Below are 14,677 nucleotides of genomic sequence, written 5' to 3'. Positions count from 1 at the left end.
ACCCGCCCCCAAATGAACTTAAGAGATCCATGGAGGAATTTAGCATGTTTGCCGTCCAAGAGCAGGGGAATTGCTCCACTCCCCCACCCACCTCACATGCACTGTAGGAAGGTGACTCTATGAACACCGCAGCCACTTACTTGACTAAATGCCCTGTGGGGAATGATGGGGGGCACTCTGACCACACCCTTCCAGTGCCAAAAAGAGAAAGAGGGGAGGCATCCTGGGGTGTAGGCAGCACATCCCCTGTTGGTCTCAGAAAGGGTAGACGGGTGGGGAGGGGCGAAGTTAATCTCCCCCAGCCTGCCTCCCCTGGCAGACTGTCCCTGTCTTTCCTGTTTCACTCTCTTGGAGTGGTCCAACAGGATATGAGCCAAGTTGACTGTCTCCCCCTTGGTCCAGAGCAGCACTGCCTGCATCCTCTTCCTCCAAAGACCATCTCCAAAGACCTCCCAGCCTCCTGCCCATACAAGATGGAGACTACCTGATTACCTCATTTGTGGGAGGCTAGGGTGGCGTCCCACCCAAAAGCTGATCAGTGACACCTTAGCTGTTGTGCCCACTCCTGGCTACTCCACACCTGCAGTCAGAGTGAACTCAGAGGGCTAGCAGGCCTGGAGGACTGCCCAGCAGGTGCTGGGGTGCTCAGCAGCCCCAACACAAGCCCCAGGATGCATCCCTCAGAGCTGAGTCAGAAGGTTGGAATCTGAGTGGAGCCAGAGGGTGCTACAGGGTTTGGGAGAGTCACACCAGTGAGGGGAAGGCTGGAGATGGACGTGGGCCAGACAGACAGACAAAGAATTAATCTTTTAGAAATATAGATTGTATAAAACGTAAAGGTTTCCATGCTGCAACCCCTAAAATAAACCGGGAACTCAGTCTTGATTTAAATGATCACAGTTGGTTGCACTCCACCAAACTGCTGATATAAAAGGGTAATGAGGTCACACGGGAAAGGACGCTTTTCTGCATTATTTACAACCATTGCTTTTGCATACCAAACCCAATGGGATGGTGCTAGCACAAAATCTGTAACATCACAATGGATGACAGTAGGTTCATAATGTATGGATCTAATTTCTCTTGTTTTTCAAAGTAGCCAGGATGTAAGCCTTACACTCTAAAAGCTTTCCCATCCCATCTTTTCCACGCCATAAGGTGCTAGGGAATGGGAAGCTTCACGTCCACACCCCAAGGACACAGACTCCCTGTCTCTAAGCATGTGCTAGGGCTCATCAGTAAGGGCTCCTGTTTTCCTGCATAGGCTCAGACACCCCAACTCTCAGTCCAAATAAAGCCCAAGTGCCCAATTAGAACTGAGACAAGTACCAAATGTCCATATTAAACAACCTTTTTTACATAGTATAAGAATATAAAGTGAATCCCAAAATTATTAGTGTCTTGCTCTACTTTTCCTGTCTTGGTGCATCTTGTGCCACATTTCCTGCTCGGGCACCCTTGGAACGAACTTTCCTGCTTGATGTGCACTGTTGAAGTTTGACAATCTTCTGAAAAGGCTTGCAGGGAAAAGCATCCCCCGAATGTCTTCTCTTCATATGAATGTCTTGCTTATGCGTACTTAAACTGAGGAATCCTAGAGGCACAGCCTCATTGTAACCTAGACTCACTGCTGTATGGTGGAAACAAATGTCTTTTTCTTAATGCAATGTGTACTGGTCAATGTTTCTCTCTTCCTTTATATTTTCTTCATTATATTCTTCCTAATATTCGCTTTAGAACTGTTTCTTTACTTTTTGTATGTAATTTTGATAGAGCCTCATGTTAGACCTTACAGAATGAGGATTTTGTATCTGCCTGGTAAATGGGAAGTTGTACTCCTGATTTTTCTTCTTGATCAGTGACTGTTGTACTTTGGGTTTGTGAACATTGCTATTATTCCTGTGTATATTTATCTTGAGTTAGTAAATATCATTATATCAGAAATTCATGAGTTGTCTAAGTGGTTTTTGTGAAGCGCCTCCAAGGTTCCACCAACTAAACCTGTGCTGACCTACAGTCTCAAGTTGATTGATACTGATGGAGACAGTCCTTCATGTATTCTGGACCTAAGCCATTTAGGGCTTTGAAGGTCAAAACCTTGTATTGAAACTGAAAATAGTTTGGAAAATCTAAAATCAATTAGGATCTATTTATTGTGAATTTGCTATAGGATCCTAGTCCTACTTGCCTTTCAAATAGAAATAGGATCTCCTTCTATGCTTCTAGTTTGAAGTGAAATTCTTACAACTGGTCTTCTGATTTCCACAGCAAATTCAATACTTTTATGTTTGTTAGCACAGATGACTGTAAATCAAAATACTATTTTTTTAAAAAAAAACTTTGGCTTTATTTGAAATTCTTAATTATAGGTCATGGTGTCCCCTTTGGTAGTTGCATTCATGAGGACATGGGATTATTTTTCTTACTCCTTTTCTGGCACATTTGGCTATACGAGCCAAGTTTATAGCCTGAAACGAAATGGAATGCCTCAGCACTCAAATTCGTAATTTTTGGATATAGTTATTGTATAGTTACGTGAGCAGATGGTATGTGAATAATCTAGTCTCAATTGGGTAACAACCATTGGAAAGGAAATGACTAATTGAACTTCAAAGAACAAGATGTCCTGCTTGTAGCAGTCAAAATATGTGATAATTCAGATTTATGCCTCAAAAATGTTATCTGAAGGTCTGCTTCAGCAGCACATAACCTTTTCCATCAGTGTGGGCAGCTTGCTCTGATTTCATTAATATAGCAAGTAATGAGGAAAGTCGTACAACTAGTAAGTCTGGAGGGAAGGGATTTTCTTAATAGAATAAGGAATGTAATGTTAACAGTATGTAATCAGGAAATCGTAAGAAAACTTTTTATTCCAATTCTAGTAACAGATGGAGTAGTTACGCTCAACAGCATCATATCTAATGCTGGTAATTAAATGTTAATTTTCTTTCTAGGCGTCACTTTCTCAGCAAGGTTGTACCACATTTTTTCAAAGTTCCTGATGATCTGGAAATATTCTTGCAGAGTTAAATACCACATGAGCTATAGTGTAAATATATTGTAGCCCACAGCTGCTTCTCTGCTTGCCTAATACATTATAATACAGCTGGGCTCAAATCTTGGTACGTATGTGTATAAGCTAGGCTTAGTCAACGTTACCAGACTCTTAAGAGCAAGAACAGGTATTCAGTTAGAATTTGTTTCCTATAAGTCACAGGCCCAGAGCAGTCATTATTATAACTGCAGTCTTATTGGGGTCATTTGCAACCTGCTGTCCTGTATTTAAATGATAACAAAAGTTCAGATCGTGCATACAGATGCAGTTTAATTAAAGTATACTGTAATGTTTTGCCATGTAAATAAGTTTGTGTGTTTTATTTCCGTGTATTAATGTGGAGTTTTGAATATATGCTTACTGCTGCTAGAAGTGCAGCCTCTAATGTGAGAGGAAGGAGAAATAGATGAATGACTGAAGTTTGCTGGACTACATTAGGCTTGCCAACCTCTAGGTGGTGGCTGAAGATCTCCTGGAATTACAACTGATTTCCAGGTCACAGAGATCAGTTCCCCTGGAGAAAATGGCTGGTGGGCTCTATGACATTATACCCTGCTGAGGGCTGTCCTCAAACTCCATTCTCTCCAGACTCCACCCCCCAAATCTCTAGGAATTTCCCAACCTGGAGTTGGCAGTCCTAATTGGATAGTAAATTGCAGTTTTTAGTCAGTATGCTGAGGGAAAGTATTCATTCTAAGGCAGGCAAACTGTGTGGAAGTCAGAGTCTGTCTCTATATCTCAGAGAAAAGTTATTCTGTCTAGCAGTGATTCTGAACTAGGCAATCTGTGTAAAGCTTGAGAGAGTATCTGTGTCTGTGTGGATGAAAAAATTATTCTGTTAGTGGAGATCTGTGTGGAAAATTGGTCATGGTGATGGTCTGTGAATATATCTTTAAGAATCTTACATACTAATAGCCATTGGGGGCTGATCTGAGAATATTTAAATCTGGAGATTGGAGCCATAAGAACATAAGAGAAGCCATGTTGGATCAGGCCAATGGCCCACCCAGTCCAACACTCAGTGTCACACAGTGGCCAAAAAACCCAGGTGTCATCAGGAGGTCTGCCAGTGGGGAAGGGACACTAGAAGCCCTCCCTCCCACTGATTTCCCCCCCAAACACCAAGAATACAGAGCATCACTGCTCTAGACAGAGTTCTATCTATAGCTTGTGGCTAATAACCACTGATGGACCTCTGCTCCATATGTTTATCCAATCCCCTCTTGAAGACGTCAGTGCTTGAAGCTGCCACCACCTCCTGTGGCAGTGAATTCCATGTGTTAATCACTCGGGGTGAAGAAGTACTTCCTTTTATCCGTTCTAACCTGACTGTTCAGCAATTTCATTGAGTGCCCACGAGTTCTCGTATTGTGAGAAAGGGAGAAAAATACTTCTTTATCTACCTTCTCTATCCCATGCATAATCTTGTAAACCTCTATCATGTTACCCCTTAGTCGTCATTTCTCCATGAATGGACAAGACAAGTTTTCCTACACATTTGAAAAATGCCCCAGGTTTGCAGAAAACTCTAAAAGGTGGCGTTAAAAAGAAGATAAAAGGAGCACCTGTAGCTTTAACTAGATGCACTCAGTGGCTGTTGTTAGGCAACCATAACAGTTTAGTCCATATTCCAGGCTTTGTTTCTGTCAGTAGAAATCAAGGGGAGTGGGAGGGCCCTTTCCATGGGTGTTTTGGCATTTGAGGGAGGACTCATTGGGGCCAGAATGAGCAACTTGATGCCACATGATTTGCATGACTCATCTAGGCTCGACTGCTTCCTGCTGTTCAACAGCAGCCCTCCCACAAAAGCCAGTGTATTGTAGTTGTTAGAGTGGCATTAGTATTGGGATTCAAATCCCAAAGGGAAGTGTTCTTGAGGTAGAGAACATCTGATATGCGTTCTGTATGTGTGTGTGTGTTTTAATTAATTTACTTTTTAATTAAGCTTTATAACATACAACAAATAGAAATCAACAATGGTGTGTGTTTGTGTAAGTAAATAAAGAGTGTTGGTTGTAATCAGTCAGGGCCTTCCTGAGGTACAATTTAAGGTAATGTAAGGAGGAGCTGTCATAAAAGGTCCAAGCCACATTAACAAAGAGAAACACTCATTTTTGAGCATGGTGATTTTTTCACAAGGGGTATGTTAAAAGGTAACATGTATTTCCCCGGTGTAGAGTGTTGCATGCTAATGTATATGGAATTGGGAGTTCATCTATGGGCATGTCCAGTGGGATTTTTCATGTTTTGAGCTGCAGGCTTCCAAGACACATCACACAATGCTCCCCTTTACTTTCAAAAGATCTGCCATGCAGGATTGTGGGAGAGAGAACAGGCCGCTGTTCAACAAATAAGTCAAAAGTCTCCTTTAGAACATGGAATTGGTTGTGTTGTTCTTGGATCTAGGGCACTGTTAACACTAAATAATAATGTTGGAGTGTTCAGTCAATTTGCTAAAGAATTATTCTTTTTTTAAAAAAAATACTGATAGAATGCATGCTTTATTTAATTGTGCTTTTGGATATCTATTAAACTTAAAATTTTGTTTTTCCCCCCATCTTAGGTGCATGATTGCAGATGAGGTATGAAGCTTTTTAGCCATGACATCTATTATGCTCCAACAATTTATTTTGGATTGCTTTGAGCAAGTGCATAAATATATGCACACACAGTAAAACTTATTTACATGTATATGAATAAAAGATTAAATAAAGGAGTTCCTTAGGAAAAATATGGTGTAGAAATAAACCCAAAAGTGGAGACAATCTAAATGCAACTCTTAAATCAATTTTAAAATTATATATCAGAAAATATTACTATTCAGTAAGAGAGATTCTTACTTAGTTCCCGGGCAGCACTCAGGAAAGAATTAACCCCCTCCCATGTTGGGAATTGAGGTCAACAGAATTTCATCCTTGTAAAAGAGGAGCCCTTCTGAGTTCTCAGACATTCCTAATGACAGAAAGGGTAGTTGCCTTGTCCTCCAGAATTTTCTTTTCTAGGAATCTTTATTTCATTTTAATTGTAACGTGGCAGGAGGCTTTTGCTCATTCCCCTTCATGATGGATGAAGTAAAGTAGTTTAGAACAAGTTTTTCCACTTAGTTAAGGTATATCTGTCTGAAGGAGGGTTTGCAAGTAGGAGATCTTTTGCTCTCTTCCATCTCACCTCTGATTGACCCCCCCCACACACACACACAGATGGGCATCATGCAACTTATGCAGCTTTCCCATAACTGCCAAATCACTAGCAAGTTTCTTTCCTAGCAAGTCCAGGAAAGGCAGTAATCTCTAGCTGTTATGGCCTTACTCACTTTTTCTGTCGCCTATGCTGCAAGAGGATCCTAGAACTTTGAGTCCTATCTAGCTCATGATTATGAGTGTGCAATCTGGGTTTGGGGGGGAAAGCCAGATTTTTGCTGATTTAGCAAAATTTGGCTTTTCGGAAACCCGGATCCAATCCAGGTACCAGAATTTAGACCCCCAAATTAATCTTAGTAAATTTGGGTTAATTTGAAAAACTTGGCTAGCTGTTTCCCAGCAAAAAAACCAGCAGTTCTTGCCTTTTTTGCAGAAGCGGGAAGATCATTTTTCAACCAAACTCCACCAAATTTGCAGAAGACCTACTCCTGACTAAAGACTCCCTCCCCCAAGTTTCATGAAGATTGGATGCCAGTGTCCAATTCCACCCCCCACCCCCCAAAGGAGCCCCAGCCACTCTCCATTATTCCCTGTGAGGAAAGCTATCTAGAGGCTCTGCAGGGGCTAGGGGTAGCATTTTTCAAGCAAACTCCACTAAATTTGCAAGAAACCTACTCCTGACTGTCCTCTAAAGACTGCCCAAGTTTCAGGTAGATTGGGCCCAAGGGTCCAATTCTATGGGCCCCTGAGCAAGGTACCTTCAGTCACTCCATGGTTTCCTGTGGGGAAAAAAGTCAAAGCTGACTGGGTACCATTGCAGAAATGCACTGTGGCAAGGTTACCATGGCCAAGGCACATTCCCTAATACAAGCTTATCCCAGGGAAATCCCAAAATAACCAAACTGAAGTCTACCCACTCCCCAAGTGCCCCTGAATAAGGTGCCTACAGCCATTCTCCATTCTTTCCTATGACGAGAAAGTTTCTAAGCTGGTTCTCGGGGCACAAACACAAAAGCCAAGGATGCCAGTGGCCAGAAGGCACATTACAATGCAAGCTCAACACACAGAAAGCCCAACAGAAACAAACTGACGTCCTCCCAAACCCAAGTGCCCCTTGAGCAAGCTGCCCAGTAATTCTCTATTGTTCCCTATGATGAGCAGCTGTTGATTTTGCCTAACTGCAGGGTGGTAACTGCAGAAGACCCTGTTCAGATGAGCAAAACTGCCTTAGTGGAACATGGGGAGAGAGGTGGTTTTGCAGATATGAGGGGCCTAGGTCATGAAAGGCTTTGAATATAATAGATTGAGCCCTGTAACTTATGGGTAGCCAATGGAGTGACTGTGGAATGGGAGTGATATGTATGCTCTGTCTAGCTCCTGAAAGAAGATGAGTTGCAGTGTTTTGTATCAGCCGAGTCTCTGAGTTGACTTTGAGGAGAGACCTGTGTAGAGTGCATTCTAGTAGGCTAGTCTCGATGTTACCGTGGCATGAATCCAAGTGGCCAGATCAGCCGTGTCAAGCTAGGAGACCATTTCCAGGCTAGTCTAAAGCCCTTTTAGTCTGCACCATGTCAAAATGAATTGGAATTAATGAATGTATAACCCCTAGGCTATTCACTGAGTCAGTCAGGTTCACACTATGAGTTGTGGTGCCATCTCTCACCCCAGCAGGCAAAGAAACCAGTAAACAGCAAAATAAAGACCCACAACACACTTAATACTCACTGTACAGAAGTCCAGAGCCACCTCTCACCTGGGTCTTGGAAGAATAAAAAATAGTGTCTGATATGGCATGAGTTATTTAGACTGTGTAAAACATATCACAAAAGCAGTATGTTGAGATCTAGTTGTGATTTTCAGACAAAAGTTAATGGAGAATGTCTTTTCCAAACTTTGATATAAAAAGGTCTAAATGTTTTTTCAATTTATTGTATCTTAGATGGGCCTAGGGAAGACGATCCAAGCAATAGCGGTATCTTACTACTACAAAAATGAATGGCCTTTGTTAATAGTGGTGCCCTCATCTCTGAGGTACCCTTGGGCTGATGAGATAGAGAAATGGATTCCTGACCTCTGCCCAGAGGATATAGTCATCATTCAAAATAAAACTGATACTTGGTAAGTTGCATGTTTGTAGTTTGCCATGTTCATTCTAACAGTATTTATCAAAAGAAGCATGAAATGGAGTTACCACCTGTCAGGCTTCTCTCCTTGTGTGCATAAGTCTGGGGTTGGCATGCCCTCCAGTATCTTTCTCCCAGTGCATTTAAGGTTGGGAGCCTCAACAAAGGGCTGGGTTGCTTTTACCTTGTGCCCTCTTTCCCTTTGGCCTTCAGTCTGCCCTCTTCTTCCAGAGGTACAGCTTAGCCCTTCTCAGGTCACTACGTGCCTGATTTATAAAGGAGTACTGAGAAGTGGGCCAACCCTGGCCTGCCCCAATACCTACATTCCTGAGATGGGCCCAGAGTAACTGAGGGGCATTGTGGCCAGTGGCCATTTGGACCAGGCCCTCCCCTTTCCTGTCTTCTCTCCCCTTGAGGTTTTAGCCCATAGAAACTCAGGAGAGCCATGCTGCTGCTGGCCTCCTCTGCTGGCTCTGGCCCCAGTACAATCCATTTCTTGAGTTCTGCACCAGGTCCTTGAGTATGCACCAGGTCCTCTGAGCCCCAAGACCACCACTGACGTGGCCTCCCACCCAACTTCCTTAGTGAATCTCCTGACAGGGCTACGTGGCTCAGCCATGATGGGGGCATTTTTTTGGCTGGCTCCTCTTTGGCTGGCATTTTCTGCTTTGGGCCAGCTAGGTGCTGAGAATACTGCTGGGGCGGCCCTGCCTCTGCTTTCTCTGCAGAGGGCTTGACTATGTCAGGGAGGGGTTGCTTAATGTGTGCAACTCTTTGGGCTTTTCCTCTGCTACAGATATGTGCAGGGGAGCAATGTTGCCATCACTGGACACCATCTTCCTTACAAATGTCCTGCATTGGTGAAGACACACTGTATCTTCAGTTTCACTGGGCATTTCTTCATTTCTGTGAAGCATTTAAGATTATTTCAAAAATGAAAAGGTTGGGACCAATATCTGCTTTGCCTTGTACTGTATATTAACCTTCTGTTTGGGCGGCTTGTTATGATAAATTATTAAAAATAAATTACTTTTTATAGTGCAGGAACACCTAAAATTGCAAAACAACAATAAGTTGAAGTATAAAATAAGGAGTTGTATTAAGTCACATTTTGTTACACTTTTCAGGTGAAAAGGCTGAAATAGAATTTAGCTAAGTCCTGTACAGCAAATGTTGATGATGAGTTATAGTGGTTAAGTGGTCAGATTGCAAATCAGCATGCTGCTGGTTCAAATCCCACTTCTGCCAGAAACTCAGCCTGTGGCCTTGGATAAGCCACTCCTCTCAGCCCCAGCTCCCCAGCTGTATTGTGGGGATAATAGTAAACTGACTTTGTTCACCTCTCTGAATGATGCACTAATCTATCTGGAAGAGCAGTATATAAGCAAAGTTATTGTTATTATTCTGCTAAAAAAGAATGTTTCATTTTTAAATCAAATACAGAAATTGGCTACATTCAAAAATTATGATAAACTGAGATTAAACGTAGGTTTGTTGGCATCTGGCACAAAGATGGATTGTGTTCTGTGTTCGTGTGCTTCTCTTGCTTTTCCCAGCTGCTGCTGCCTCTGACACATGTAGCTGAATTGAAAAAAGTCATGCTTTGATCATTCTCCAATTTGCCATGATGTCTAAAGTAAAGTAAGAGCCTGTGCAAACTGAAGTTTGATACTTCCCACATGAGCTAGGACTGAATTAAGCCATTTCAATATTAATACAACTTCAGTATTCCTCTTTGGAATATTGAAGGAAGGGTACAAAAATTACAATTAAATCTTAACACCTAACAATGTCCCTGCCTTTTGATGTTTCAAGTTAAGCATGCCATACATAGAGATTTCTATGTACTATAGCAGGGGTGGCCAAACTGCGGCTCGGAAGCCACATGTGGCTCTTCTAGACATACTATGTGGCTCCTGGAGGTCTCTGAGTATCGCCATGGCTATACATTTTATTTCCCTTCCCTCCCTTTCCTTTTTTCTTTCCATGCCTTTCCCTCCCTTTCCTTCTTTCTTTCCACGTCTTTCCCTCCCTTTTCCTTCCTTCCCTTTCATATTTTCAATAAAATGTTGGGGTTGCTTGGTTTGACTCAGAAAATACCGGGCGCCTTGGGGGTGAAGCCTAGCAAGGATGTGACATCACTTTTGTGATGTCACTTCTAAGTCTAAGGTTAGGTAATGGTGTCACTTCCAATGATGTCACTTCCAGCATACTGCACCAAAACCCTACCCCTTCCTGTGATGTCACTTTCAGGAAACTCCCCCAAACCCACCTCTTCATCTGAAGTCATTTCAATGCATCATGTCTTGTGGCTCTCAAACATTTGACATTTATTCTATGTGGCTCTTACATTAAGGAAGTTTGGCCACCCCTGTACTATAGGTATATTCCATCAAGGGATTGCTAATCTGTTGAAGATTGCATTTATTGTCATTAGTCAACTGTTTTTTCTCTCCTAGGCGAATTCCTACAAGCAAAGTCACCATATTAGGTTACGGACTGTTAACTTCAGATGCACAGACTTTAGTAGATGCTGTATGCAAACAGAACTTCCACGTAGTGGTAGTTGATGAGTCTCACTACATGAAATCCAGAAATGCGACTCGCAGCAAGATTTTGCTACCACTTATTCAGAATGCTGTTCGGGCCATTCTACTTACTGGAACTCCTGCTTTAGGAAGACCCGAAGAGGTTCTGGATATCACTTTATCTTTCTAAAAGCAAAGCCATGCATGTTTTCTCATATTGAAAACCATTTTTAATCTATAGTGTAATTGTATAATTTAGGTAGTTACATATTTGGATGTGGGGAGGGTTACTGTTTTTCCCTTAAGAGCTTGTATAGATAGCCATTCTTTTAGAACAGTGAGATTAGCATTCTAGTGTACAGTAGTGCAGGATCACTCTATCTCTAGAAGAAAGAGGGCTAGAGAAATAGTGGGGCATTGCTATAGCAGCATGAATAGGCTTGCACTGTTTTTTTAAAGCTATACTGGCATTAGGGAAGGAAGGCAGCATGGTATAGCTCGATCTTAGAAGTTAAGCAGGGTCGTTGCTTGGATGGAAGACCACCAGTGAAGAAGACTGTGTAGAGGAAGGCAATGGCAAATCACTTCTGCTTCTCATTGGCCTTGAAAGCCCTTTGCTTGGGCCACCAGAAGTGATGACACTTTACACACACATATTGACATTAATATGATAAAACAACAGCCTTTCTACTGGAGATTTTTTTAAAAACATACTACTATTATGTATAAACTGTTTGAAAACAATGCCTAGACTGTGTCCAGGAGTGAGTGATGTTAGAAGCCCCATTTATCAGATGTCCTTAACTACTGCTGTCAGAATAGTTCTCATTGCATTCCTAGAAAGCATCTGCATAAAGTATATTTTAATTGTTTTACTTACAGCTCTTTATGCAGCTTGAAGCAATTTGCCCAGGAAAATTTGGGACATGGACCGAATATGCAAAAAAGTACTGTGGTGCACATGTCAGGTATTTCAATACTTGCTTCATTACCACTTGCACATGCACATAACTCCTTTGATTAGTATGGAGCACTGCCTAGGCCTACTCGCATCAGGTGGAGAGGGAAGGCGTAACGAATTCACGAATCCATACTCCATTATAGTTTTGAATTCCTCAACTCGTAAGATTTGTTCTCTAAAATGGCAGCTTCGAAGAACCAAAAAAAAAAACGTTTACTCGATAAGGCCATTTGTTGGAGAACTTGCCTTTCAGTACAAAACATTTATAAGTGGGTTCTAAGTTAGTTCTTTTCCCACCAGCGCACACAGAAACATCTCACAGTTTTAATCTTTATTAAAATAAGCTCTAATATTTTTATTTAGGCAAGATGATATAAAATAGATACAGATTAAACATAATCTTGCATACAAGAAAAATTTATTTTAACATTTCTCAGACATAACTGAATATAAGTGATTTAAAAGAATCAAATCTCAGCTAATGATACCGATAATTTGCACAAAGATAACACTTCATTCTTTCTGATAATTCCTCCACCAAAATGTCAATCATCTATCTATGTGACAAATTATCTATTTATAATCAGCGATCCTCATCTTCAAGTTAATCTTTGTAGTCTTTATCAGATTACTATACTATAGAAAGTATGATTGGTTCTCAGTTCTACCTGAATCTTCATTTTTTTCATCATGTGATGACTTATTTAGCTTCAGCAAAAACATCATGCAATCCTGTGCTGATTACTTTTTTGTAGTACTTTGAAGTTGCTTAAAGCTAGTTTACCGGGTTATATTTAGTCCTCCCTCCCCCCCTTCTCTCTTCTACTTGTCTAGATAAGTAGAAGTTTACATTTTTCCACAACCTACTGGTAAACTGTATAAAATTGTAAAAAGTACACAAGAACACATGAGTATAATCTTGAGTTATTATGATTCAAATCAAATATGTATAAAAAGGGGATCTCCCACTTGCTGTCCACTGGGCATACCCTCTGCCTCCCCAGAAGAAGAGACTTGCTAGGCCTCAGAATGGAGAACGTAGGGGATTACATCCACTACTACTCCTCTCCATGGCCACCCTCCACACCTCTTTCTCCTTGGCCTGGTTTCAACCCTCACAGGATCACTCTTGGCTGTCTCCACCTGTCACTTGCCTTCCTCCCTCCATTTGTGCTTCATTGCTGCATTCAAGTGCTTGGCTGTTTTTCCTGATCCTACTGATAGGAAGGGCAACAGAGCCCTCCCCCCCGTGTCATGGATCTAAATGGCAGTCTCAGCCAGGCCCTCTTGGTGCAGGGTAGGGGACAGTGATTGAATGCCAGAATGGTTGCCCTTAGTGGGGGACGTGAGTCTGGGGACAGCAGTGGGCTTGAATATAAACAATTCATTTAAACTTGGAAATATCAGCTAACTTCACTGCCTTTCCACAGCAGGCCCATATGAGCCATGAGAAGGCTTTGTCAGGGTTCAGGGCACATTCACAGACAAAAAGCCATACAAGTCAGGAAGATGCAGTGAGGAAGAGGATTAGATTATTACTGTGCTGTCTTTCAGCCATAAAGCATTCAAAGATTAATCTTCAAGTTCAGTCAGGTTCATGAGGGAGGAAGCAGTCACTTACGCTTTGGAATGCTTAGGCAAGGGAAATGTTTCAGTTGTGTCAAAGGAGACATCTCATTTGTTGAATGAACTTTCTAGGTCGAGATCCAAAATAACATGCATGATCCCAAGTCTCGCCAAAGCTTCCCTGATTTCTTCTTCTAACTACAGCTGCTCATGCTGTGTTGAGGGTTCCTTTGGGAGACTTCTTGGGGCATTCATTGTCTGAGAAAGAACGGAGATATTCCATGCATTCATATATTACGACATAAATACTACAACTTATATTTTATAGCAACTAATTTTCTCTGGTGCATTTTCCCCAGTTGGTTTGCATTATAGAATAAGGTCACTGAAACAAAATTTACTAGTTCTTCATCCAGTCTCAACTCTTCTACTGGAAAACCTCTGAGCAGACAGAACAAATTCCTTTGTTTTCTATTTCAAACCAATGTTTTGGTCTCTCATTTACAAAAGAACCACAGTTTATATCGACTGTATTTTGCTCTGGTGTGTGGGTAACATGGTTAATGTTAGATGAGGAAAGGGGAAGAGATCCCTCAGTACAACCCCAATATTCTACCTACAGTTCAGTAATGTTTTCCTTTGACCAGACCACTGAAATGTTCCTTTTCAAAGGTTACCTCTACAGAAGGATGCTTTGAAATCGTTTGGATCCAGTATGTTTGTGTACATCCTCTATGTTACATAAAATTACAAGCTGACTCATTGATGTAACCTAACCATATTTATTATATTATATATTTCAAATTTCTATTCTGCCCTCCCCGCGAGCGGGCTCAGGGCGGATAACAACATATTAAAATACAATTAAAAATCATCTACATAAAAACAACAGTGTATTAATACACATTTAAAACAGGATGGTGGACAGCCTTCACAGGGAGGGTTAAGATTTTATACACCCCTTTTTTCATCTCTCTGATTTTTTTCCAGGTTTTTTGGTAGACGACGGCAGTGGGATTGCAGAGGAGCTTCAAATTTAGATGAGCTGCACCAGCTTCTAAGTGATGTAATGATTAGGCGACTAAAAAAGGAAGTTTTAACTCAGTTACCACCTAAGATTAGGCAGCGTATCCCTTTTGATCTTCCCAAAACTGCTGCTACGGTAATGTGATAGTGACATTGTGGTTTTGACAAAAAGTAATGCAATACCGATGAAATTATAAATGGATTTTTGTGGATAGAATAACACTGCATGTATAAACACAACTGCTATATATCTGGTCTGTATCTGTGCTGTGATTCTG

At 41.5% G+C, this 14,677-nt stretch overlaps 1 protein-coding gene across 3 annotated transcripts in view; it reads left to right on the top strand.

Annotated features, from left to right (window-relative positions):
* The window catches only part of ZRANB3 (zinc finger RANBP2-type containing 3), a 63,870-nt gene that overhangs the window by 11,782 nt on the left and 37,411 nt on the right, over positions 1-14,677 (top strand). For all 3 annotated transcript variants that reach the window (XM_054970380.1, XM_054970381.1, XM_054970379.1), the window contains exons 3-7: positions 5,619-5,637; positions 8,135-8,313; positions 10,778-11,009; positions 11,729-11,814; positions 14,364-14,535. In XM_054970380.1, coding sequence (XP_054826355.1) covers positions 5,619-5,637; positions 8,135-8,313; positions 10,778-11,009; positions 11,729-11,814; positions 14,364-14,535 — 688 coding nt within the window. The remainder of the gene's footprint in view (positions 1-5,618; positions 5,638-8,134; positions 8,314-10,777; positions 11,010-11,728; positions 11,815-14,363; positions 14,536-14,677) is intronic.

The sequence above is a fragment of the Eublepharis macularius genome, chromosome 2, assembly GCF_028583425.1.
Source record: "Eublepharis macularius isolate TG4126 chromosome 2, MPM_Emac_v1.0, whole genome shotgun sequence".
Lineage (NCBI taxonomy): Eukaryota > Metazoa > Chordata > Lepidosauria > Squamata > Eublepharidae > Eublepharis > Eublepharis macularius.
This window is presented reverse-complemented; position numbering and strand designations above follow the sequence as displayed.